We start from the raw sequence: 27,472 nt of genomic DNA on the forward strand, positions 1-27,472 counted from the left end.
CAGTCTCCCCGGAGTAACAGCGGGTTAAGTGCACTGCTCAAGGGCAATGCCCCCATTTGAACACACCATGATGTCCTTTTTGCTTCATTACTATTGACGTCCAAGTGCAAATTATCTTATTTCTCAAGTCTTATGCCTGTTCAGCTAGTCAAGGTCACTCTTTCATAAACAAACAAAATACATCTGAAGAGCAAAAGGAAAACAAACTGAGGACTCTCTCTGTTTTACCAGGAGTGAGAAGGTTTTTTCTTCATAATTTTTTTTTTTAAATCTTAGCCTGCTTGTTAAATATATACTCACTATATAGAAATGTACAGAGGTATAAACCAGTCTACTATAGACTGCTGTAGTGAATTAATTAAACAAATGCTTGTTAAAATTAGACACATAAAAGTGGACAGTTATTGCCCTCTAGTGGTTACACTCCCAGCTCTCAGCTCTCAGCTCTCAGCAGGATGACATCATAAAATATGTTAATGAAACAGTGCATGTGGAATTTGAAAGCTTACCTCATAATCTGATACCATGTCAAATGCTATTTTATAAAAATAAATAACTGTCTTGAACTGTTTATACTAAAAGATTTACATAATTATCTAACTAATATGCATTCAGCTTTCACAAAACATCACCTTGTTTTAATAACGATTAGATCTTTCCTGATTTTTACACTCAACTGATAAGTTTTTATCTTCCTCATCTCTCTCTTTTGAAATCCTGGTTCACATGCTCTCGTCTATTTATCTGCTATCGTGTTCTGAAGAGATGAATTACTTTGATTTATCTCACTGTCTTCACTCAGCCTCCTTCTCTCTTGCTCACTCTCTTTTTTTATTTCTCCCTCGGTTTCTTTCTCTCTTTAGTGAGTGCCATGGTGTGCTCTGTTAGATTAGAGCTTAGCTGAGATGAATGTGTGCAACACAGTATAAAAGAAAGGGGGTTTGGTTTGCATTTTAATGTCTGTGATTTCACCTGCTAATTTAAACATAATAGATTCACTAGACAATTCCCACTGACTAACTCCCGAAAAACTTTAGCTCCTATATCTCACTTTTTTTTTTCTTTTGAGTTAACCTGTGGTGTTTTTCTTAAAATAAACGTGCCTTTGATATGTTGTGGAATGTGCATATAAAATTATGATTAAATGCAGCTGATCTGTCTGGTCTTCAGACATCTTCAAATCAAACTACTGTAAAAAATAACAATAATAATAATAAATTGTTACAAAACTATGTATAATATTCACATTTTATGAAGATAAAACAACTGAAAAATATATATATATTTTGGTCAGTTTGACCTGGAACATAACTGGATTGTATATCCAGATACTGAACCTAATAAAAGTGCTAGTGAAAGTATATATGAACAATTAACTACTAAAAATAAAGGTGCTCTAAAAGGCTCTTCACAGCAATGCCATAGAAGAACCATTTTTGGTTCCACAAAGAACTATTCAGTCAAAGGTTCTTTAAAAAAACCATTTCATTCTTACATTTTTATAATCTGAAGAACCTTCTTTCACCACAAAGAACCTTTTGTAAACTAGAAAGGTTCTTCAGATGTTAAAGGTTATGGAACCATTTAGACAAAAAAGGTTCTTCAATGGCATCATGAAGTTTAATTATATTAATTAATTAAATCTGAGTGATGTGTTTTAAGTGTGTACACTACCAGTCAAAAGTATTTGAACAGTAAGATTTTTAATGTTTTTTAAAGAAGCCTTTTCTGCTCCCCAAGCCTGCATTTATTTGATCCAAAGTACAGCAAAAACAGTAAAAATCTGAAATATTTTTACTATTTAAAATAACTATTTTCTTTTTGAATATATTTTAAAATGTAATTTATTCCTGTGATTTCAAAGCTGAATTTTAGCATCATTACTCCAGTCACACGATCCTTCAGAAATCATTCTAATATTCCGATCTGCTGCTCAAAAAACATTTATTATTATATTGAAAACAGCTGAGTAGATTTTTTCCAGGTTTCTTTGATGAATAGAAAGTTCAGAAGAACAGCATTTATCTGAAACAGAAATCCTTTGTAACATTATAAATGTCTTTATCATCAATTTTGATCAATTTAAAGCACCCTTGCTAAATAAAAGTATTAAATTCTATAATTTCTTTTCCAAAAACAAATATACTCATTCAAAGCTTTTGAATGGTATAGCGTATAATGTTTAACAAAAGCTTTTTATTCCAGATAAATGCTGATCTTTGGATCTTCCTATTCATCAAGGAATCCTGAAAAAATACTCAGCTGTTTTAAATATTGATAATAATAATAAATGTCTCTTGAACAGCAAATCAGCATATTAGAATGATTTCTGAAGGATCATGTGACACTGAAGACTGGAGTACTGATGCTGAAAATGTAGCTTTGATCACAGGAATAAATGACATTTTAAAATATATTCAAATAAAAAACAGTCATTTTAAATAGTGCAAATATTTCAAAATTCTACTGTTATTGCTGTACTTTGGATCAAACAAATGCATGCTTGGTGAGCAGAAGAGACTTCTTTAAAAACCATTACTGTTCAAAAACTTTTGACTGGTAGTGTGTGTGTGTTTTTGTTTGTTCCCATGTACAGTCTATACTCAGGGGTGCACTGGGATTGCAGTAAGCAGGCGCTTCTGTACTAAAACTGAGTCATAGTCAGCACTTTCTTAGGTACTTCATTGACTTTAACCCCCAGCCAAACACATACACACTTCCACACAACTGTGGCACTGCAACAGGCATTCCATCATCCCCTCTGTAATGAAGAGAATGTCTTGTTAATTGCCCCGCGTTATTTATGATACCAAAGGGCTGTATGCATTATTGAAGAAATCCTCTGTTGTTTCTTCAGCAAGCAGCTCGATGCAATTGTCCGTTTACTCTCGTTAATACCTTATAATGTATTTTATTGGAAAATGATCTAGCCAAGATGATGTCTTGCTTGGGGTGGGTGGTGCTTGCGGGTTGCATGCGCTACTGGCACTGTATCCAAGATACCCACACAGTTTCCTTGGCAACCGGAGAGAGCACATGGATAAAGTGTGCGCATTAGTTAATGACGCTTACGACACCGCTTTCTTTTTTTCCATCCAAAACAGTGGTGTAACAATGGCGGACGAATCTTTGAGGATTCCAATAGGGTTTATGCAGTGTTTTACAACAAACACGTCATCACATATGTAACGTCGTGGACTCGGAACAGAGAGTTACGATTTTCTTTAGCAAGTGTTTGCGCCGACGTCATAGCAAACCGTAAACAGTGAACGTATTCCGCTGATGTCAGCTGAAACGGACCCGTTAGATCAACGAGACGCTGCTGCAGCACGGCGGCAGACCACCAAGAGTGTCACCCACATACAAGCTCAAATGAACAGCCACACTGTGTTACAAATACAACACTTTTATAAATTCATATAAACGCATTTTAAAACTATAGACATTTAAGGCCAGAGAAAAATTCCGTAGACATGCTTTGAAGGCTTTTTTGCACCCAAAATATTTGATCAATCTAAACACTCTTGTGTTAAAAAAATAAAGAAAAAAGTTAAACCTATAAGGCTGAATAGGCCTACATTGTAATTTTGTTTAAGTTAAAAGGTAACACTTTACAATAAGGTTTCATTTTTTAGTCACTTCAGTTAACATGAACTATGAACAATATTTTACATGTAATACAATATTAATTTCAACATTTACATTTGCATTATTAAATTCAAAAGTTGTGCTGGTTAACATTAGTTAATGCACTGTGAAGTTACATTAACTAACAATGAACAACTGTATTTTTATTAACTAAAGTTAACCGATTAATAAATAGGCTACTGTAATGTATGTAGTTCATTGTTTGTTCACGTTAGTTAATACATTAACTAATGTTAACAAATTACACCTTACTGTAAAGTGTTACCAGTTTTAATGATCGTGTAGTTTAAATGTATGTATATTATATATATATATATCAAGGTAATATGTAGTACTTTTATAAGGGACAAACAGCATTCCCAAAATTCCCTGTGCACAGGGAACCATCAAGTGCACAGGGCATCGACTAATCGACTAATAATGCATTTGTAAATTCTGAAATTAACATGAATTAAAAATAATAAATGCTAGAAGAATTGTTAATTCTTAGCTCATGTTTACTAATGTAGTTGACTAATGTTAACTAATGAACCTTATTGTAAGTTTATACATATGGATAGTTTATCAAGGTAATGACCCTGGACCACAAAAGATTTATGAATAAATAATTTGCCTGATGTATGGGTTGTTAGGACAGGACATTTGGTCGAGATAAAACTATTTGAAAATCTGGAATCTAAGGGTGCAAAAAATAAATAAATAAAAATAAATAAATAAATAAATCGAAATATTGAGAAAATCGCCTTTAAAGTTGTCCAAATGAAGTTCTTAGCAATGCATATTACTAATCAAAAATTAAGTTTAGATATTTTACAGTAGGGAATTTACAAAATGTCTTCATGGAACGTCATCTTAACTTAATATCCTAATGATTTTTGGCAAAATAAATAATAAAAAAATGATAATTTATGAATAACTGTGTGACCAAGAGTGAAATAGTAGGCTACTTATTATTTAACAATTAATTCGTCTGTGAAATAATTTGCACTTGTTGACGCTATCTGAGCATTCAGCGATTTTCAAAGCGTCACCAAAACAAATACATATATATGTTATATTCCATACTTGCCTCAGAACGTTCGCATGCTTAATGAGAAGCATGCAGTCCAATTCATTATCAATTCAAATACATCTTCTTGATTGAAGTATTTGGGTAAGGAGTCACGGCGCGTTCATGTATTCCCAGTCTCGCTCGGCGCTGTCCAATCACCTCCAACCATAGGCGGTCCGATCCGTCCCTGTTTCACACAGCGTTCCCTCCCTGTCCCTGCCTCCTCCTCCTCTCCTCCCCTCCGCTTGGCTGCCTTATCATCGCTTCCTTATTGCCAAACCTGCAAAGACAGGGCTGTACTGAATGCAGCGTAATTTTGACCCATGTTCCATTAGCTGAGCGGCCCTGAGGGCACGAGGCTTCCGCGCGGGACTGTAATGCTACACTGTCCTCACTCTCCGGCCAGTTCATCCTCAGCAGCAGCAGCAGCAGCGCAGAGCTATGGACCTGAAACCGTAGTGCTCTTCCAACACAGCATATCTGCAGTCACCTGCGACTCCAATAGGCAATCAATATTGATAGAGTATTGTTAAGGATTACAGCCATACGGCAATACGTCGCGGGGGGGAAGGCTGGAATTATGAAGGTAGGCTATGTCACAGACCGTCGCATTACTGCTTGGCTGACCATCCGATACTACTGCCATATGCTTTTGTCCATTCATTTCTGTAGGTGTTCCGCGCGAATTCCATTATGTCCTTGCGTGGCGACTGATGCCAGGGGAGCCACTTTGCCTTTGCAGCATTTAACGCCGCGCTCTCTCTCCTTGTCAGCTGCTTTGTTTGTGTCAACTATCTCCACCACATCTTCCACTGCGATTCATTTCAACTCGGCATGTGCTACTCGTTTCTATCTTTAATAAGAGATGTTCGCGTAAAAGCGCCTCTCAGACAACAATAGCAGTACATTAGCGCGAACGCGTTAGTGAACTGTTGGTCCACGTAGTAAAACAGCGGCCTCGCAACGTAACCCTGTCAGGTTCAAATTATTGTGGGGTGTTTTTTTTTGGATGTGTGTGAGAGACACAGAAAGTGTAGAGTGTGTATTGCGAGAGCGAGCAGGGGCTGAGAAAATGTGTCAGACCAGTTGCGACTCTCGGTGCTGTGGGTTTGCAGTGATGTGAGATAAGATGTGGGATTCATAGTCCACTCTGCTGGTAAATAATGACCATTGCAGTCATTGGCTAGCAGCATGCAGCCCCTCTCGGCACCATCATAACCCTTCACAGCGTTTATGGCCACACTCATACGCATATCACTGTGTTTTATGAGGGTTGTGAGATCTCAGGCGTGATATGAGGAGGAATGGTAGCTACATGTGCTTGTCCGCTGAGTATCTGTGAGGGAATTTGCCAGGGCATGTGTCATTCAGCAAACAATCCAATGTTAAACAGAATTAGAGGGAGATTTATTGCCATGTGTGTTTACACACAGACACACACAATGGTCCTGAAGCTTCCAGTACACATGAAAATAAAAATACAACTAGACAATTATAGACAAGATAGAAACAAATCTGTATAGACATACAATTACGCAAGAGAATGTGAAGAAGAAAGGAACAGAATATAATTATTTTAAAAAAAGGGTCATACATGTCCTGGATTTTTTATTTAGTATGTACTAAATATTTGATATACTAAAAAACTTAAGCTAAAATAAAGCTAAAATATAAAATAAATTACAAAAACTAGGAAAAAACTAATAAAATAGAAATTATAAATTAAAAACTATTATAAATTATAATATTATTCAGAAATATAAACATTACAAAAAAAAAAAAAAAACTGATGGCACTTTATTGGCATGACAAGTAAACAATAATGACAACCCAAGGTTAGCATTTCTGAACATTCCACTCTTAAAAATAGGTGTTTTTGCAGTGATGCCATAAAAGATTAATTTTTGGTTCCCCAAAGAACCTTTCAGTGAACAGTTCTTAAAAGAACCAATTTGAAGTACATTTTATAAAGAACTTTTTTGACTATAAAGAACCTTTTCTGCATTTGAAAGGTTTTGTGGATGTTCAAGGTTCTTCATGGAGCCATCGGTGCCAATAAAGAACCTTTATTTTTAAGTGTATGTTCATGCTATCACACATTCAGCTCGTTTTCATTCATTTTGAATATGATAAAGCATGTAAAAATGGCAATCATTGGCCACTTTAACATGCCATTACTGCAGAACTGCCTCCCTCCTTCACTCCTCTGTATCTCACTCTATCTTTCCCCTAGGCAACACAGTTTCTATACATCTCTTCTCCTGTCCTCTGCTCTCCCCGTTACATTTACTTGTTACTCTCGTAAAAGCTGCTAGCATGAAGGTTATAGACTTAAATCAACAGCCAATAGTGTCGTTATGCAAATGAACCTGCACAGGTGGGCACTGTGGGTATTCATATGTATGAGCATGTGTGCAGGTGCCGTAAAGTTTCATCTCTGGAATACATAGTGGACATGATTCGCAGTGAAAAGACACTTTCAGTGTTATAGACGTGATGAGTAGCTGAGTAGTGTTCCATTTGAACTTGGAATTTGTAGTCCTAAACTAATGTGACTTGAGTCATGTTGGAGTAACGTCTAGTGTGACCTCTTTTAACTGAAGAGGTTTGTTCGGAGTTCCAGATTGTTTGTTTTTATTGAGGAGGATTCCTTGACTGCTGATGTGGAGAAACAACAAACCCCATGGCTCTTCATCGTCCTGGACGCTTTAATGGTTCAGCACATAACAGCGGACTGATATACCTGAGGCCCTTTACACAGTAGTGATCCGCAGTGTGATGCCGCAGAGAGATTTTAAACATGTCTCCGAGTGATTTGATAGTATTGGGATATGATTTGCAGAAGTTAGAGTTTTATTTGGCTGTACTTTTCCCCCTATAAGAACTTCTGTAGGCATTTTCTGACTATGTCAAGCTGGTCTCCTGCTTATACCATGCAGCCTAAACATATTTGCTGGTTTTAGCTGGTTTAACATGGCCAGACCAGATATAAAGTGCTGCAAACCCGTCTGAAACCAGGCAACAGACCAGCAAGGCTAAATAAGATGAGCAAACCAAGTTAGGCTTTTTTCCAGAGCGGAGGGTGATGATGTGTAGTCTTGTGTTTCTCTAATTTTGGAGCTGAAGTTAATGTTCGGTTCTACAGTACAATGAGATCAAGACATCCCATACTCATTTGCTTCAGAGAGGAAACACAGGGTAGAAATTGAATTTCATTCTTCTCTGATCTTCAGTCTTGTTCTACAGCGTGAACAATAATTGACATTAAGAGTTGCTGCATTAGATGTCAACAAAATCTTAAACCGCAGTGGATCCCAGGGCCATCCACAAAACTTTGATCTACATCTCTCTTTTTGGCCCAGTGACACCTGGACCTTTAGTTTTCAATTAAACCTGTTCTCGATTTGGGCATGTTCATCGACTCACCTGAAGATCCAGCGGGATTTATCGTCTCTCTGCACTTCATCTTTGGTGGCACAGACTCCCTCAGAGTTAATGAGAATATCCAATGTGTTCAGACAGGATTAGAGCTCTAACATTAGGTTTGAAGTCACATTTTGAAAACTGTAAGTGAGATGTTTGCCACATTACACTTTTGCTTTACTGTAGCTTGTGTATTAATCCTAATTATACTTAAAACTTTGTATTGTGTTAAGGGCTGCCACGATTTCTCGATTCACTTCGAATCCTTGATTTAAAAAAAAAATCCTTGATTGCATTTTGCCCGAGTCAAGTAATTGGCAAATGGCACAATGGCACTGGTGAGAATCCATGAAATGCACCCATTTTTTAAGGCTGCATGATGTATTAAACCCTTTTAAAAATCCTAATAAAGAATAATGCTGTTGTGAATTCACAAATGCTATGATTCAATGAAAAAAAATATATATGCGCTTTAATTATTTACATGTGTGGTTACCTATGTGCTTCCATTCAACAGTAAATGCTGCTCCACACAAAGTTATCATTTAATGTTATATGTGTGGAGCATCTCAAACTTCATCTTTGCATATTGCTGTGAGTTTGAGTTTATAACGTTCATCTGGAAACACAATGTGCACCATTTTATCAGTTTTGTAAGGTAAATCATTTATAAACCTACGCCATCAAATGTGAAGACATCAATATCTTTTTCAATATGCTAACTGTTCGCGATTTCAAAATAAAAGCTCAAACTATCACTCTGAGTTTTCACGTTTTGATGTCCACATATTGATGTCCGTTCAAAAAAATTCTGTTGTAAAGAAATGGCCAAATAATAAAGATTAAGACCGTGTTTAATGGCGTTTAAAATGAAAACGATCCTCGTCTACACTGGCGTTTTCACTGCGTTTTAGAAACAATCTCCATCTACACTACACAACCAAAAACGCATGTCACATGACCAATCAGGCTACAGTCATCATCAGGGATGTTTTAATTTAAGAGAAGTACCCGTAATAAAATTTACTGTTATTCCTTGGGGTGTTAAAATACTGTAATTTCTTTTTTTACTTTGCAATTGAACAGTTAAAACACAACCCTGGAGTTTTCAAACTAAAATGGGTTCTGCAGCGTTTTATGAAAGCCTCTGTTTTCGAGGGTCGAAAACGCCCTGAGTACTGTAAACAACAGGCATAACCGTAGCAAAAGTTAAGCGTTTTAAAACAAAAACACACTAGTGTAAACATAGCCTAAATGGACATTTAAATTAAATATTGTTAAGTCAAAATTAGACTACGCAGTAAAGTGTAAAAACTTAAAAATCGTCAGGCGGTTGTTATTTTGTAATACATTATGTATTTTAACAGTTTTGTTTAATAAAACCATATGATTATTTGCTTTTAATACTTTATTTGAACAGATTTTTATTGCCTCATTGCTATTATATATGTATTTTAAGTAATTTTAAAGGCTATTGTTCATTTAGGTCTATTTTATATAATTATAATTATTCGATTAATCGATTAATCGACACAATAATCGACTGATTACTCGATTACTAAAGTAATTGTTAGTGATAGGCCTAATTATGTTACATATATTATTGTACACTTACAGTACCAGTCAAAAGTTTGGAATAATTACAATTTTTAATGTTTTCAAGTCACACCACGGTGGTATTTATTTAAAAAAAAATCAGTAAAAACAGTAATAGAATGGAATATTAATACAGTTAAAAATAACTTTTTTGTTTAAATATATTTTAGAATGTTCTGGAATTAAGATTTCTGAACCATTTGAAAGCTGAACAAATAAGCTTTCCATTGATGTGTGGTTTGTTAGGATATTGTTAGGACATTTGGTCGAGATACAACTACTTGAAAATCAGGAATCTGAGGCTGCAAAAAAAAATCAAAATATGAGAAAATTGCCTTTAAAGTTGTCCAAATTAAGTTTTTAGCAATGCATATTACTAATCAAAAATTACGTTTGGATATATTTACGGTAGGTAACTCACAAAATGTCTTAATGGAACATGATCTTTATCTAATATCCTAATGATTTTTGGCATAAAAAAACATTAATTTTGACCCATACAATGTATTTTTGGCTATTGCTACAGATATACCCATGCTACTTAAGACTGGTTTTGCGGTCCAGGGTCACATATGTTGATTTCTTACTCAAAAAACGTTTCTTATGGTTATAAATGTTGAAAAATGTTTAACCTGCTTAGTATTTTTGTTTTTGAAACAATTTTGATCAAATAAATGCAACCTCATTGAATCGTGACTGGCATTTAAATAGCTTTGGATGAAAGCATCTGCTAAATGTATAAATGTAAAACAGTCATGTCGCATCAAAGATTTCCTGATACAGTTAATGCAAATATACTCGACTTAAAAATACACTGGCCGTGTGAATGACTTTGAAATGCGTCTGTTACACTGGAAGCATAAATTCTTTGCAGGTCTGTCTTAAATGCTCTTGACTGGTACAAAAAACACAAACAGGTCTTTTGTTTGGGGTTATGAGTTCTTTATTCATAAGTAGGATGGGGTGGCAGTTTTGGGCACCTTTCCAAAGTACTTAATCAATTATTCTCAACATCTCAGCAGCCCATGAAGACTCAGCATGCATATGTAATGCAGAGGATGCAAGCGGGATTTAATCAGAGAGGGAAAGGGCTTTAGATCTTGATAAAATACTCAGATGTCACACAACAGTGATATACACGAAGAAACTTCCCTTCAGATGAGAGTGTATGTCTGTGACACATGAAACATCATCCCAGAGGGATGCCAGAAACAGCGAACAAAGTGGTAGACAAGATCCAAATGCATATTTAAAGCTAAGTTATACATTAATCTTGTATCCTAAGTGCTGAGTCTTATTTTACCTGCATGAGAGGTTTTCCATATGCTCTCATATCACATTCACACTGTACTGTGTGTGTGTGTGTGTGTGTGTGTGTGTGTGTGTGCTGTAGTGAGGTGCGAACACACTGCGGCAGGTTGGATGGACTTTGATACCGGCCGTTTGAAGTGCTCACACCACTGTTTGCTTTTAGTTTTTAAGGTGACTCTCTCTGCTATTTCTCCACAGCTCTAGGCAGAGTCAGTACAACCTGGAGTTATAACTTTCTCTCTCACTGTGAGGTAATGGAAAAGACCCGCAGCGCCAGAATGCACGGTCTCCTCTCCTCCCCTCCCTGAGTTTACTGCAATGGTGTTGCTGTAACTATGTAACTCTGTTAGTATTGTCCATTTAAAGACTCAGCCACCCCCCACCCCGCTGATGTATATCAGATGATGCATTAACTAGCGTGTGATCTTTGCACTGCAGGGTTGTAATCAGAAAAGCTGTAGTGTGTTATGTAATTTGCGTTTCGTTTTTGCTTGTGTTTTTGTATCTCTTTAGCTTCTGATTCATGTCTATGGAGACTATATGAGTCGCTATATGGCTAAGCAACAGGGACACACATGCGGAGAAAGAGAGAGAGGGCCTTCTGCAGCCAAACCTGATGCGTAATTTGGCAAATCCTCTGAGATACTGATTCATTTTGTGTTTTTTTTTATATACTTTACCATATTTAGTGCAAAGCCCCTGACGGTTTTGCTGGTAAAAACATGCAAATTTTTCGGTAACAGAATCGTTGACACCTGAAATAGATCTATGCATTTTTAATGAGCCCGTGTAAATTGTGTTTGTGGATGGAATCACCCCCCACTGCGTTTTGACCATCTGTTTGCTTGTTTTGTTTCAATTTGGAGACTCGTATCATGTGTTTAGCTTGTGGAATACCACTGGGACTCACATAAATGTGTTTGTGAAGGCCCTCATCTCTAATTTCATGCCTGTTAGAAGAGTTATGGGACATATATTCTCATTCTGTATGTGTTTGAAATTGTGCTGTGTTTTATTCTTTGAATATGTCTTCAAATCTACATGTAAAAAGCCATATTCACTTGTGTTTTGTTCACTTCATATACAGTACACTACTGTTTAAATGTTTAGGGTTGGTTTAATTTTTTTTAAACTATCTTATGCTTATAAATTCTGCATTTATTTTATCAAAATGTGGTAAAAAATATTGTAAAATATTATTACAATTTAAGTTTTCAATATATTTTGATAGAAAGCTGAATTTTCAGCAGACATTACTCCAGTCTTCTGTGTCACATGATCCTTCAGAAATTCATGGAAACTTTTTTTATCATTCTTTAATGATTAGAAAGTTCAAAAGAACAACATTTATATTTGAAATGGATAGATTTACTGTCACCTTTGATGAATGTAATGTAACCTTGATAAGTAAAAGTAATAATAATAATATATATATATATATATATATATATATATTTGTACTTACAGTGTACTTACAATGTACCTACCTAAGAAAGTTCTGGTAATACAAGGTAACTACATGGGGTATGATAGCTTTAGGGGTAGGTTTAGGGTTAGTACCTAGTTATTACCTAGTAATTACTATAATAAGTACATAGTATGTACATGAGGAACAGGACTGTAAAACAAAGTGCTACCAAAATCTGAACTTTTGAACAGTAGTATAGCTTAAATGCATATTTAAAATATTTTAGTTGCAAAACGATTAGTTGCGATTAATCAATTCAAAATAAAAGTTTATGTTTGCTTACTGTGTGTATATTTTTTACAATATGTATATATAAATACACACATATATGTATATATTTAAACAGTATCTGTATTTATTGTATGTATTTGTATGTAAACACTTGTATATAATTTATATTATATATAAATATTTTACACATACACTGCCGCTCACAAGTTTATCTTATCATGCTTATCAAGGCTGCATTTATTTGATCAAAAATACAGAAAAAAACGTAATATTGCAAAATGTTATTACAAAATATTTCTGATATGCTGATTTATTATTAGAATTATCAATGTTGGAAACATATTTTTTGGATTCTTTTTTCAGGATTTAGGATAAAAAGAATCACTTTTTATCACTATCACTTTTTATTAATTTAACACATCCTTGGTGAATAAAAGAGTATTAGTTTCTTTCAAAAAAAGAAAGAATAAACATTTACTGACCCCAAACTTTTGAACAGTAGTGTATATTGTTAGAAAACCTTTCTATTTTAAATAAATGCTGTTCTTTCTAACCTTTTATTGATCAAAGAATCCTAAAAAAAAAAATCACAGGTTCCAAAAAATATTAAGCAACAGAACTGTTTTCAACATTGAAAATAAATCAGAATATTAGAATGATTTCTGAAGGATCATGTGACACTGAAGACTGGAGTAATGATGCTGAAAATTTAGCTTTGTATCACAGGAATTACAACAGCATTATTTTAGGAATTAACAGAATTATTTTACAGAATTTTTTTCTGTATTTTTGATCAAGTAAATGCAGCCTTGATGAGCATAAGAAACATCTTTAAAAACTATTGAAAATCTTACTAATCCAAAACTTTTGAGCAGCAGTGTGAATCTATATATTTTTCCATAATATATACAGGTATATGTGTGTGTATTATATATACGTAATACATATACACAGTACACACACACACACACACACACACATATGCAAAGATAAACTTTTATTTTGAATTGATTAATCGTGACTAATCGTTTTGCATTTTGTTATCTAAGGCTGTCACTAGAACCAATAAACCAATATTATGACATTCATGATATGAGACACACAGTAAAAGTGTTTGAGGCTGCAAAATGATCCGAAATCATTCATATTCAATTAACCTATTTCAAAAACCAAAATAGATTGGTTACCCTGAATATTTTTTGTGCAAAGACCTTGATTTAGGCAACTCTGCAGATAATTTACTTACCCCCTTGTCATCCAAGATGTTTGTGTCTTTCTTTCTTTAGTCGTAAAAAATTGTTTCTGGAGGAAAACATTTCAGGAATTATCTCCATATAGTGGACTTCAATGGTTCCCTAAGTTTGAACTTCCAAAATGCAGTTTAAATGCAGCTTCAAAGGGCTCTAAGCGATTCCAGCCGAGGAAGTAGGGTCTTATTTAGCGAAATGATTGGTCACTTTCTAAACAAATTGACCCTCTATATACTTTTAACCTTAAATGCTCGTCTTGTCTATTCTCTGCGATGCGCATGCGAACTCTGTGTAATCCGTTTCAATACAGTTAGGGTAGGTCGAAAATCTACTTCAAAATTGTCCTACATTGCTGTTTAACCTTTTTTTGTAAAGGGCGTTTGATCTTATTTGCATGTTCACTTTGTAAACACTGGGTTGGTAATTCTGTGTGATGTAGGATGATTTTGAAGTTGGAGAAGAAAATGAGATGGGAGTTTTTCGACCTACCCTAACTGTATTGACCTGGATTACACAGAGTTCACATGCTCATTGCAGAGAATAGACAAGACGAGTGTTTGAGGTTTAAAAGGTATACATTGCCAAGTTGTTTACAAAATGACCAATCGTTTCGCTAGATAAGACCCTACTTCCTCAGCTGGGATCGTTTAAAGCCATTTGAAGCTGCATTTTGGAAGTTCAAACTTGGGGGCACCATAGAAGTCCACTCTTCTTCTTCTTCTTTAAGCCCTTTGCTCCTCTTGGGTGCATAGGCCGCTGACGAACAACCTCCATTTCACTCTGTTGGTGGCTTTCTGTTCGATCTCTCCCCAGTTCAGCCCACTTTCAGACATTTCTGCCTCTATACTTCTTCTCCAGCTGTTCCTGGGGTGACCTCGTTTCCTTTTCCCCTGAGGGTTCCATCTCAGGGCTTGACATGTGATGTCTGTGGCAGGTTTTCTAAGAGTGTGACCAACCCAACTCCATTTTCTTTTCTGTATTTGTACATCTATGGGATCCTGATTTGTTCTTCTCCACAAGTCCACATTGCTCACTTTGTCTTTCCACCAGATGTTTAGTATTCTTCTGAGACAGGTATTGGTGAATGTTTGCAGCCTGTGTGTTGTGTGTTTTGTTGTTCTCCATGTTTCAGACCCATAAAGCATCACCTGTTTCACATTGGAGTTGAAGATGCGTATCTTAGTGGTTGTAGAGATGTTCTTTGAGCTCCAGATATTTCTGAGCATGTTGAATACCACTCTTGCTTTGTTAATTCTGCTTCTAATATCTGCATCCGTCCCTCCAGCTATGTCCACCACACTGCCTAGGTAGGTAAAGAATTCTACCTCCAATAGGGCAGCGTTGTTTAAGGTAATGGGGTTGCTAGTCTTGGAGTGAATCTTGATCACCTTTGTTTTTGTTGTATTGGGGGTAAGGCCAAGTTTTGTTGAAGTTTGTTCAAGTCTGTATGTCTTCTCTTGCATTTGTGAATGTGTGTGAGAGAGTAGAACAATATCATCCGCAAAATCCAGATCATCCAGTTGCTCCCACAGTGTCCACTGGATTCCGTTTCTCTTTCCTTTTGTTGTTTCCCTCATGACCCAATCAATAGCGAGGAGGAAGAGGAATGGTGAGAGAAGACATCCTTGTTTGACGCCTGTCTTGACTTCAAAGGGCTGGGAGAGCTGGCCTGCATGCATGACTCTACAGGAGGTGCCGTCATAAGAGTTCTTAACTAGGTTTATGATCTTGGTGGGGATTCCATAGTGTTCCATTAGCTGCCATAGAGTTGTCCGGTCTAGGCTGTCAAATGTTTTCTCAAAGTCAATGAAGTTCATGTATAGGGATGTGTTCCATTCAATAGACTGTTCAATGATGATGCGAAGTGTTGCTATATGGTCTGCGCATGAGCGATCTTTCCTGAAACCTGCTTGCTGGTCCCGCAACCTGCTGTCTACAGCCTCTTGGAGACGGTTAAGAATGACTCGGTTAAAGATCTTACTGGGCACAGAGAGTAGGGTTATCCCTCTGTAGTTGTTGCACTTCCTTAGGTCACCTTTCTTCGGGAGTTTCATTATGTGTCCCTCTGCCCATTCTGTAGGTAGTTTTTCATCATCCCAAATTCTCCCAAAGAGTCTGTATAGCATGTCGGTGGATGTGTTCATAGCAGTTTTGAGGGCTTCAGGGGGAATGTTATCAGGGACAGCAGCCTTACCTGGTTTTAGTTGTTTGATTGCAGCTTTTATTTCAGCTTTTGTTGGTCTGTCACATTTGATTTTCAACTGTGTCTGCGCCATAGAAATATATGGTTTCTCGGCTGGTGGTGGTCTGTTCAGAATAGGGATGCACCGAATCCAGGATTCGGATTCGGCCGAATCCTGGGCTTTTTGACGGGGTTTGGTTTCGGCCGAACCTTAGATTTATTTTCCACCGAAACCGAACCCTAGACTTGCACTACGACGTCACACGGCCGTTGATTACGTGAAGGTGTTTAGGCTACATAGGACCCGTTCGAATGTAGTAGGCTGTAAGAATCTGAAAATGGAACTCGTAAGCAAAAAAAGTTTTGTTTGGCAGTACTTTCCACCAAAAGAAGGCGATTCAAGTCGAGCTTTATGTTCAATTTGCAATGCCAATTTGTCTCGTGGTGGCAAGGACCCTAAGCAGTACACAACATATCGCCGATGTTAAAACATTTGCGTCTAAGGGGCCGTTCACATGTCGCGCCTAAAAACGCGTGGAAAACACTAGGCGCGCCTCTTTCTTCCTTGTCAACAAAGCGCTCGGGCGCTTGCGCTCCGGAAGCGTCTGCCGTTTCTAAGCAACCATCAGCTGCGCTCTAGCTCCAAGCTGCGGAGCGCTTGCTGCATTCTGAAAAGTTGAGATGTTTTTATCTCGATGCGGCGCGGACGCGCCTGGAAAAACGAGCGCGTCGCACCGCGTGCGCGGCGCTTCCATTATGCGCGCGCAAGCCGCGCATCTACATTTAAAATAACGAATTTGAGCGCGCAAAAGACGCTACATGTGAACGGCCCCTAAAACATCCAAAAGAATACGAGTTTTGCATGAAGGAATCTACAGACAGCAGCCAAAATGCAGCAACTTCAGGTACGGCAGCTGGACAGTCACAGCTAAAAACGTGTAATTAAGGATGCGAGTAGGATTCGGTATTCGGTTTCGGATTCGGCCGAATCTTAAACAGTGTATTCGGTATTCGGCCGAACCCCAAAAATCTGGATTCGGTGCATCCCTAGTTCAGAACCTCTTTGAAATGTTCTACCCATCTATTGAGCTGTTCTTCTGGGGTTGAAAGGAGTGTGCCATTCTTGTCCATAATCGGTTTATTACTTTCTTGATGTGTCCCAGACAGTTTTCTGGTGATGTTGTACAGTTCTTTCATGTTTCTTTGAGATGCTGCGAGTTCTGCCTCCTTAGCTAGTCTTTCCACCTGTGATCTCTTGTCCCTTCTGAGGTTCTTTCGCACTTCTTTGTGGCAATGGTTGTATTCCTTTAAGGCTGCTGTTTTTCCATATCTTGTTTTTGCAATATTTAGAAGTCCACTATATGGAGGTAATTCCTGAAATGTTTTTCTCATAAAACACAATTTCTTATCGACTAAAGAAAGAAAGACGCGAAAATCTTGAATGACAAGGGGGTGAGTAAATTATCTGTAATTATCTAATGTTCTGGAAGTGAACTACTCCTTTAAGCTAGTCTTAGGTGGTCTTCTGACATGTCCAAGCTGGTTTTTAGTTGGTTTAGCTAGGTGGTCAGCTGGTCTCACACTCTGACTAGCTAAAAAGTGCCTAAAACCAGCCAACTGACCATACTGACCAATTTGGAAAACCAGTTTAAACCGGGTTTAAAGTTTTTTTTTTCAGCAGGGAAATCTCCTTTTAATTTTTGCAGAACATGTTTGAACCGTGTTTTTCCTCTTTCTTTTTCTTTCAGCGCTGTCAACATGTCTAAGGCCACTGTTAAGAAACTGCACTGGCGCTCGAAAGTGCAGGAGAGCTTCGTCCCGCTGGGCGGAGCCTCGGGAGAGCTTGGTGTGGCCATTGGAGGTGGTGCAGATTATGGAGAGTTCCCTTTTGTCACAGCAGCACCTGGAGGTGGAGCCACTGTTGGTGACATCATCTTAGAGATCGGCGGTACACCTGTTCTGGGATTGACCTTGGGAGATGTGAGAGGGGTTCTGAACTCATGTCCACATCCTATTCGGATCAAAACCGTATCACCAGGTACTTTATTTATCAATAAGAGCAAATCGACTGGTGTGTGATTAGCCGCTATAATTGGAGAATAACAGCCTTATGCACTGATCCAACATCGACTTTGCAATAAATATAAGACAGTAAATGTACAGAGAGGAATTCTTCCCCCTCCCAAAAAAAAAAAAGATACGGGCTCCAAGCATTTGAATGTTATAGTGTATAATGCTACAAAAGCTTTTTATGTCAGATAAATGCTGATCTTTGGATCATTATATTCATTAAAGAACCCTGAAAAAAATGTACTCAACTGTTTAAAATACAGATTTTTTTTAACAGCAAATCAGCATATTTTGCTTTGATCACAGGAATAAATTATTATTATTATTTTTTAAATTAAATGTAGGCTTGGTAAGCAGAACAGAAATCTTTAAAAAACATTAAAAATCTTACTGTTCAAAAACTTTTGACTGGTAGTGTAATAAAACTGAAAAAGTCTGAGGTTGTTAAAATGCAAAATGAGAGAAAAGATTCCAAAAACTACTTCTTTTTAAAATTTGGGTGACATATTCCTTACGATTGTGCATATCCAGTTCTTAAACAAATTCTGAACTGATTCAATGAAAAGATCTGACTCAGACGAGCAATTCATTTGTATTTCTCTCAGGAGAAAGGAGAGCTGTGGCGGATGTCAAGATTTTCAGTTAATATTGACTTTAATTCTATCATAAAGCTTTTTTTAATTGCTCCAAAACACTTGGAATAAAGTACAAAAGTGGTATGGACTACTTTTATATTTTTATGGTGCTTTTTTGTCATTTTGAACAATAATTTTCGCCATTTGGCCTCTGTCTTTATTTCTTTTTATTACACTGGAAAGAGTGGTCAGGATATTCTGTAGAAATTCACTTTTCTTGTTTTCTACAGAAGAAAGAAAACATAATTTGAAGGTTGAGAAAATCACAGCGAAGATAGGGGATATCAGTAATTTTCCGGTTCATGGGACACCTCTGCCTGGGGTTAAACCTGTGACCTTTTCATTACCAGACCAAGTCTTTTCTGACAAAGCTGCTAGACACCCTATCAGGTTACATTTTGTTAGATTTTATCTGCATTTTGTTCCACTTATTAAATTAAATACTTAATTTAGTTAAGGTTTAGTAAGAGCTTTATGCCTACTGACAATATATAGCCCTGAGTAGGTCACAGTGTTGACATGTCACCCGTTAGTGTCATTCTGCCCGAGGATTGTATTATCCTAATCTAACCTGCCTCAATACGTCAGCCCAAGACGCTCCATGGGGATTTGATTTACTATATTCATGTCTAGCTTCTACACAAGAAAGTGTTAAGAATTTTTAGTTGCTCCTGACACCATAAATGAATGCGTAATGAAGGCATTTCATTCTCTCTGGTCTGTCAACACAATGTCGTGAGCTAACAGGAATGTCAAATAATGGTTTCTTATGTGAGAAAAGGTTTTTTTATTTTTTAAATTATGCAAAACTAGGTTTTAGATGTTTTTAAGGACTGAATGGTAGAGCATAGCAACTTCGCAGCTTGGTTTAGTAACTGTGGCATGTTTGGAAGAAGAACAGTTATTTATGGAAATAACAGAAGTAGAAACTGAGAGAAAAATAATACTTTTTTTGTTTTATAAAATACATCTTTTTAACTCCTGCTTAAATGATGGTACTCTGTTCCAAACTAAAAGTTTTGGGTCAGTAAGAATTTCTTTTACAGTAAAACATTTCTAATAAATGTTGTTGTTTTTTTAACCTTCTATTCATCAAAAATCTTGTTTTTAATATTGATAATGAAAGCACCAAGGCAGCATATTAGACATTATTTCTAAGGGATCATGTGACACTGAAGAGTGTAGTAATGGCTGCTAATTCAGCTTTGCCACCCCATGAAAAATTAAAAGTCATTTTAAATTGTAATAATTATTCACAATTTTGCTGTTTTTACAATATTACTGTTTTTCATCAAATCATTGCAGCCTTGGAGAGCAAAGAGACTTTTGTGAAAGGTAGTGTACATTTACACCATGTTTACACATTCCCACTAAGCGATTATTTATTTTATTTTATTTTATTTTATTTTATTTTATTTTATTTTATTTTGTTTTGTTTTGTTACATCACACAGCATTTCCACTTAAAGGATTAGTTCACTTCCAGAACAAAAATGTACAGATAATTTACTCATCCCCTTGTCATCCAAGATGTTCATGTCTTTTTTCTTCAGTCGTAAAGAAATTATGTTTTTGATGGAAAATATTTCAGGAATTTTCTCCATATATGGTGCCTGCGAGTTTGAACCTCCACAATGCAGTTTAAATGCAGCTTCAAAGGGCCCTAAACGATCCCAGCCAAGGAAGAAGGGTCTTAGCTGGCGAAACAATCAGTTATTTTCTAAAAATAAATGCAATTTATAGACTTTTTATCCACAAATGCTTGTCTTGTCTAGCTCTGCGATGCACATCCGTACTCTTTGCACTCTGGTTCAAGACAGTTAGGGTATGCTGAAAAACTCCCATGTCATTTTCTCCTCCAACTTCGTCCTCCAAAATCGTCCTACATTGCTGTTTTACCTTTTTTGTAAAAGGCGTTTGACCTTCTTTGCACTTTTACTTTGTAAACACTGGGTCAGTACTTCTGCAGTAATGTAAGATGATTTTTAAGTTGGAGGAGAAAATGAGTTGGGAGTTTTCCAACATATCCTAACTATCTTAAACTGGAGTGCACAGAGTACGCATGTGCATCACAGAGCTAGACAAGAAGAGCATTTGAGTTTAAAAAGTGTATAAATTGTAATTTTTATTTTTAGAAAATAACCAATTGTTACGGTAGATAAGACCCTTCTTCCTCGGCTAAGATCATTTAGATCCCTTTGAAGTTGCATTTAAACTGCATTTTGGAAGTTAAAACTCGCAGGCACCATAGAATTTCACTATATGGAGAAAATTCCTGAAATGTTTTCCTCACATAATTTCTTTACGAATGAAGAAAGAAAGACATGAACATCTTGGAGAACAGGGGGGTGGGTAAATTATCTGTACATTTTAGTTCTGGAAGTGAACTAATCCTTTAAGCGAAAATGCTGTGTGATGTAACAAAACTCACCAAATCAGAAAAGTTTGTGAATAAGAAGCATAAAACACATACTACGTAATGAATTTTCATAACATCAGTTTTGTTACTTAAGTTGGCATCCTTTTTATATTTCCTCATGGACCTACAGGGGTTTTCCAATGTTTCTGAACTTCCCTAATCTATCTCTTCACTTGTATAATGTTTAACTCATTGGTTTTTGGTCCAGTGAGTTTCTAATGATATGAAAATTACTGACAAAATGTAGTATTGTTTAGTGCTGTTGTGATTAGTTTAGACAGAAACTCAGATTACTCTAACGCTTTTGAATTATACAGTATTTTTCTTAATAACATCATGTAAAAAGATCCTGATATGCAATATCTACGCCAGGTCTCAACCTTCCCACAGTTCAGTGTCAGACATTAAGTGGATGTGATATCCTGTATTTTATTACTTAACCTCTCCGGAACTCTCTGCCCTGGTCGGCCCGATTGATCGCTGTCAGCGCGAGGGGGGGGAGAGTGGGCGGAGCCCGGCATCGGCGAATATCGGGCCGGGCAATCCCCGTCCACAATGTATAAAGACCATCAATATTCTGTGTGAAAGGAAGCTGGCTGTCATCTAAGGTCATAACGCACTTTAAAAAATGAATAGATCAGCGGGAAATGACTCATCCTACCTTTCCCATGAGTCCTTGAGGAGTCCATGTGTTGAGATTGTGTGCGGAAAGGACCACCGGATTATATTAAGTGCAAAAATCAATACAGAGAAGCCGAGCGGGGAGGATAGGTCCTCGTTAGGTGCTCCGCAGTGCTTGTTTGCGACAACAGCACACTGACCTTAGAGACTTCTGCAGTTGCAGTGCAGTCTTAGTGTTCTTGTGAGGTCTGAGGTGTTACTGTGGTAGCCCGGGGTGTGTGGTATTAGAGGACTGAATTTCAGGTTGAGAGACCGTTTTACCCTTATCAGTGTTAAGGTGTATTTCAATTTGTTTATTTTTAGAACAGCATCTTTGACAGTTTCACTTTGCCAGTTCACCTTTTTTCTCATATTTCCATGGTGACAGCAGTGTTCTATTTGTGAGTTTGGCAACAGTGCTGTTATTAAAAAGTGCTTTCAGATCTCTCCATCTCATTCTTGCTCATGTGTTCTGTTTGTAATCTGTAGGCTCGACTCTCTGTAAGGATCTGAGACTTTACCTGAGCAAGTGTTTTACACCCGGATCCATGGACAGCCAACTCCAACAGGTCATACGGGAGAACCTCTACCTGCGCGCCGTGCCCTGTGAGTGATGCACGACTACATTATTTAGTAACACAGGGGTCTTTAAAGGAATAGTTCACCCCATCCTAGGTGTATATGACTTTCTTCTTTCAGACGAATACAATCAGAGTTAAATTATAAAAAGTCCTGACTCTTCCAAGCTTTATAATGATAATGAATGGCTGCTGAGATTCTGATGCACAAAAAAGTGCATTTATCGATCATAAAAAGTACTCCACATAGATCCAGGCTTTTAAAGAAGTAGTTTATTTTCAGAACAAAAAATTACAGATGATGTACTCACCCCCTTGTCATCCAAGATGTTCATGTCTTTCTTTCTTCAGTTGTAAGGTAATTGTTTTTTTAGGAAAACATTTCAGGATTTCTCTCCATATAATGGACTTCTATGGTGCCCCTGAGTTTGAACTTCCAAAATGCAGGTTCAAAGTAGAGGTCTGCATTCCCGCGGCTCTCCCGCGGGAACCGTGGGACCCGACCACATTTCTTGCGGCGCGGGAATAAATTTCCAAATAAAAGCGGTTGCGGTCGGTAACTCTGGTGTAATTCGAACGGGAGCGGGCGGTAACAATATATTGTTTATATATATCGTTTTATTGGCAAGGTCTCATAGGTGCGGGAAGTGCGGGTACTGATGGTGTTTTTTCTGTGGACAACTGTTCACATCAGTTTATCAGCGTTACTCCAGAGCGCAAAGCCATGTTTGGAGTGCCAGAATCTTCATAAGGTTATGCTGACGTATTTTTCGATTCTTCTTTTTTTTCCCCCTTTGCCAAAACAACTTATACTACTGTTTTGGCAATTAAAATAGTTCAGTTTTGCATGTAATGGCAAAGTGGTTATAATTTTGTTTCTTTTTTATTAAGTTAATTTAGAAAAAAAAACGTTTGGAGCATTTTTTGTTCGTTAAACGTAAGCTTTTTGTTTCTTAAAGTAACGACCAAAGTTGACCTACTCTATGTTTGACTTTGCCTTCTCAAATCACGAATTGGCAAAAAAAAAAAAAAAAAAAAAAAAGTGTGTGTATATATATATATATATATATATATATATATATATATATATATGTGTGTGTGTGTGTATATGTGCGCTATTAGGGGCATATCCAATCGTTTGTGCGGAGAGTGGAAACGCGTTTTATATGGAGGCGCCAGCGTGATCAGTTACATTTTCAGTGGAAACTATTTAACCGTTATTTTTTGTCAGACATGATAAACATATGTAGAAAGCTTTAAATTAGTACTTAATGAAATAAAACAAATCGAAAACAAAAACTATTTTATTATTATTAGCTAATCTGTAAAGATGTATCTCTATCTAATGAGGAGATGGATGAGGAGGATCGTTAACTTCATCATCACTAACTCAGAAAACACTAGTTTATAAATAAATAATTTAAATATCTCCTTGCTATTTCACAGTCATGGTAATTACTTTTGCCGGTGCTTTGTAGCAAGCTTTAGCCTATTGCGTGCACTTGAACGCAGAACCCTTCCGGCTGCGCTGAAGATGCGCTCAATGCTGCTGACAGGACAGTCCGAGCCGCTCTTCATCATATTCATTGTAGTCATGCTAACATGGTCTGGTGTTTCCACCAGCGCTGCAATTTTTTTTAATCACCATTGAATGTCTAAAATATAATTTTGATCTAACATTTGATCTATGACGGGCTGAATGCAAGCTATAATACATCTTAAAAGTGGGACATGAAAATATAATGGATGTACTGCGAAAAAAAGTTTTATATACTCTGTATTGTTTCCTAATAGTTAAATGTGAGATTCTGGAAACGAGAACTAAATTTAGCGGGAATGGTCGGGTCAGGAAGAAAATTATTTTAAGCGGGCAGCGAGTGAACAAAGCGTGAATATATAGCGGGAGCGGGTGGGTGCGGAATAAAACCTCGCGGGAGCGGGACTAGAAAAGCAGTCCCGCGCAGACCTCTAGTTCAAAGGGCTCTAAACGATTACAGTCGAGGAAAAAAGGGTCTTATCTAGCAAAACAATCGGTTATTTTCTACAAAAAATTACAATTTATATACTTTTTAACCTCAAATGCTCGTCTTGTCTAGCTCTGTGTGTACTCTGTGTAGAGATTAAAAAGTATATAAATTGTAAATGTTTTTAGAAAATAACGCTAGATTCGCTAGATAAGACCCTTCTTCCTCGGCTGGGATCATTTAGAGCCCTTTGAAGCTGCATTTAAACTGCATTTTGGAAGTTCAAACTCGAGGGCACCATTGAAGTCCATTATATGGAGAGAAATCCTGAAATGTTTTCCTCAAAAAACATAATTTCTTTACGACTGAAGGAAGAAAGACATGAACAACTTGGATGACAAGGGGGTGAGTACATTATCTGTAAATTTTTGTTCTGAAAGTGAACTTCTCCTTTAATAAAGGCCTTTTTAAAGAAGCTATGAATTTGTGTAAGACAAATATCCATATTTGAAACTTTTTTCAAAAGAAAGTGGCGTTCCGGCAGATGACGTTTGATGTACGTGAACACGGAGTGATGAATGTGGAAGTAGAGAGGAGAAAGTAAAGCAAAACACTGAATTGGTCACGAATTAGAAGTACAAACAAGTTTGTAAAGCAAAATGTCAGAGGATTTCGATGTAAGCCAAGAAGAGACTGGTTTTCCTTTGCTGTAAACAAAACTTAGTTTTTGCAAGACTAGCATATTTGTACCAGAGTTTACGCTACGCCTTTGTGCTACATAATCCGCTGGAACACGTGCATAACAAAAGCTAGAGTTTACAGTTTATACATTTTTACATATAGAAATTATTCGTAAACAAATGCGTCAATTTGCTTCAAAAGTCTTTTATTAGCCCCCTGGAGCTATGTGGAGTACTTTTTATGATGGATTTATGCATTTTATTTTGCTTCAAAATCTCAACAGCTATTCACTGCTATTATGAAGCTTGAAAGAGGACTTTATTTAATATATAACTCAGATTGTATTCATCTGAAAGAAGAAAGTAATTTACAGCTAGGATGGCTTGAGGGTGAGTAAATCATGGGGTGATTTTCATTTTTGGGTGAACTATCCCTTTAACACAGGATGTCAAATTAATGTTGGAGAACAGATTAAAATGTGCATTAAACTGCCAGTTATAAAACGTATCAAATTAATCTGCTGACTGTCACTAATTTGCTGCGTTTTCAAGACAAATGTACTTACGTTATCTGGTAAACTGTAATCTGATTGAGTTTAAACAACTTTTGGGAGTGAAGGCAAACATTTTGTTTTTAATCTGTGTGTCTGAAAATGGTCTGAATGGCATAACAAGTGTTTTTGAGGATAATATCATCACTGGATTTGTCCATGTTTGTTATTAAAGGTACACTGAGGCTTTATTCAGGCTTCAGGGAAAATCAGATTTTTTTTTCTTTTATTAAATCTTTTTTTAGACTGACTGTTTCTGTTCTGTTGAGTCGCGGGTTGTCATAGTAATGATGCAAACTTACATACTGTAGGTTTACCATGTGTGAGACTTCAGTGGTGCAGTAGATGCTGTGTCATATATTATGCTTTTTATAGAACACTAGTCAAATCTGGACATATTTGTCACAGACCAATGATTTCAATCTGATTTCAGCTGTCTACGTAAATGGTTTAGATTAGGCTTGTGAAATTTTCATTTGAAAATTAAAAAGTAAAATGAATAGGCAAGCTTTGTTTTTAAAGGGATAGTTCACCCAAAAATGGAAATACAGTCATTCATTTCTCAGCCTTATGTTGTTTCAAACCCGTAAGACCTTTGTTCATCTTTGGAACACAAATAAAGATATTTTTGATGAAATCTGAGCGCTCTCTGACCCTCCATAGACAGCAACAGAACTACCGCTTTGAAGGCTCAGAAAGAAAGTAAGGACATCATTAAAATAGTCACAAAAATATTTTCGTAGCTTCATAACATTACGGTTGAACCACTGAATCCGTGAGCTTTCTGACCCTGCATGGACATCAAGTCAGTGATCAGAGTTCTGCTTGTGCAAAAATTTGAATAAGTTAAAGGGATAGTTCACCCAAAAAATAAACATTTTGTCATTAATTACTCACATTAATGTTGTTACAGACCCATAAGACCTTCGTTCATCTTTGGAACACAAATGTAAGATATTTTTGATGAAATCTGACCCTGCGTAGACAGCAATGCAACTGAAACGTTCAAGGCCCAGAAAGGTAGTAAGGACATTATTAAAATGGTCCATGTGACATCAGTGGTTTAACCGCAATGTTATGAAGATACGAAAATACTTTTTATGACTATTTTAATGATGTCTTTACTACCTTTCTGGCCCTTGAACGTTTCAGTTGCTTTGCTGTCTATGCAGGGTCAGAAAGCTAACGGATTTCATCAAAAATATCTTAAATTTGTGTTCCAAAGATGAACGAAGGTCTTATGGGTCTGTAACGACATTAATGTGAGTAATTAATGACAAAATGTTTATTTTTGGGGTAAACTATCCCTTTAACTTATTCTAATTTTTGCACAAGCAAAACTCTGATCACTGACTTGATTTTAGCACATTTTTGTGCTATTTTTCTAGCATTTTCCTTCAAACTCTTCATAGACCTAATTAATTTTACATTGCAAAATGGACCAGACCTTATGCTTTTTAGTCATAGGTCTGGCAACACAAGATTATACAATATGTAAAATGACTCCCTGTTGCTTCTCTACCCACCAAGGGCTCCTTGGCCTGAAAAAGGTTGAAGACCCCTGCAGTAAAACAACTGCACTAAAAACACAAACGAGAAAGATACTGAAATACATCAGCCAGCAAAAGCATGCATGCAATCTCATGCTTTGATGCTCTCAGAGACTGTAAACAAATCCAGTTTACAATCACGTCAAGCCTCATGCGGAGTCAAAGGTTCATTCACTTTGAGGCAATGCAATGCACTTTAACCATTG

At 36.7% G+C, this 27,472-nt stretch overlaps 1 protein-coding gene across 1 annotated transcript in view; it reads left to right on the forward strand.

Moving 5' to 3' along the window:
• Positions 1-17,918: 17,918 nt before the first annotated feature.
• The window catches only part of magixa (MAGI family member, X-linked a), a 79,786-nt gene continuing 70,232 nt past the window's right edge, over positions 17,919-27,472 (forward strand). Inside the window, exons 1-2 of the mRNA XM_073819042.1 lie at positions 17,919-18,198; positions 22,433-22,549. Coding sequence (XP_073675143.1) covers positions 17,919-18,198; positions 22,433-22,549 — 397 coding nt within the window. The remainder of the gene's footprint in view (positions 18,199-22,432; positions 22,550-27,472) is intronic.

Source organism: Garra rufa, chromosome 15 (genome assembly GCF_049309525.1).
Source record: "Garra rufa chromosome 15, GarRuf1.0, whole genome shotgun sequence".
Taxonomy (NCBI): Eukaryota; Metazoa; Chordata; class Actinopteri; order Cypriniformes; family Cyprinidae; genus Garra; species Garra rufa.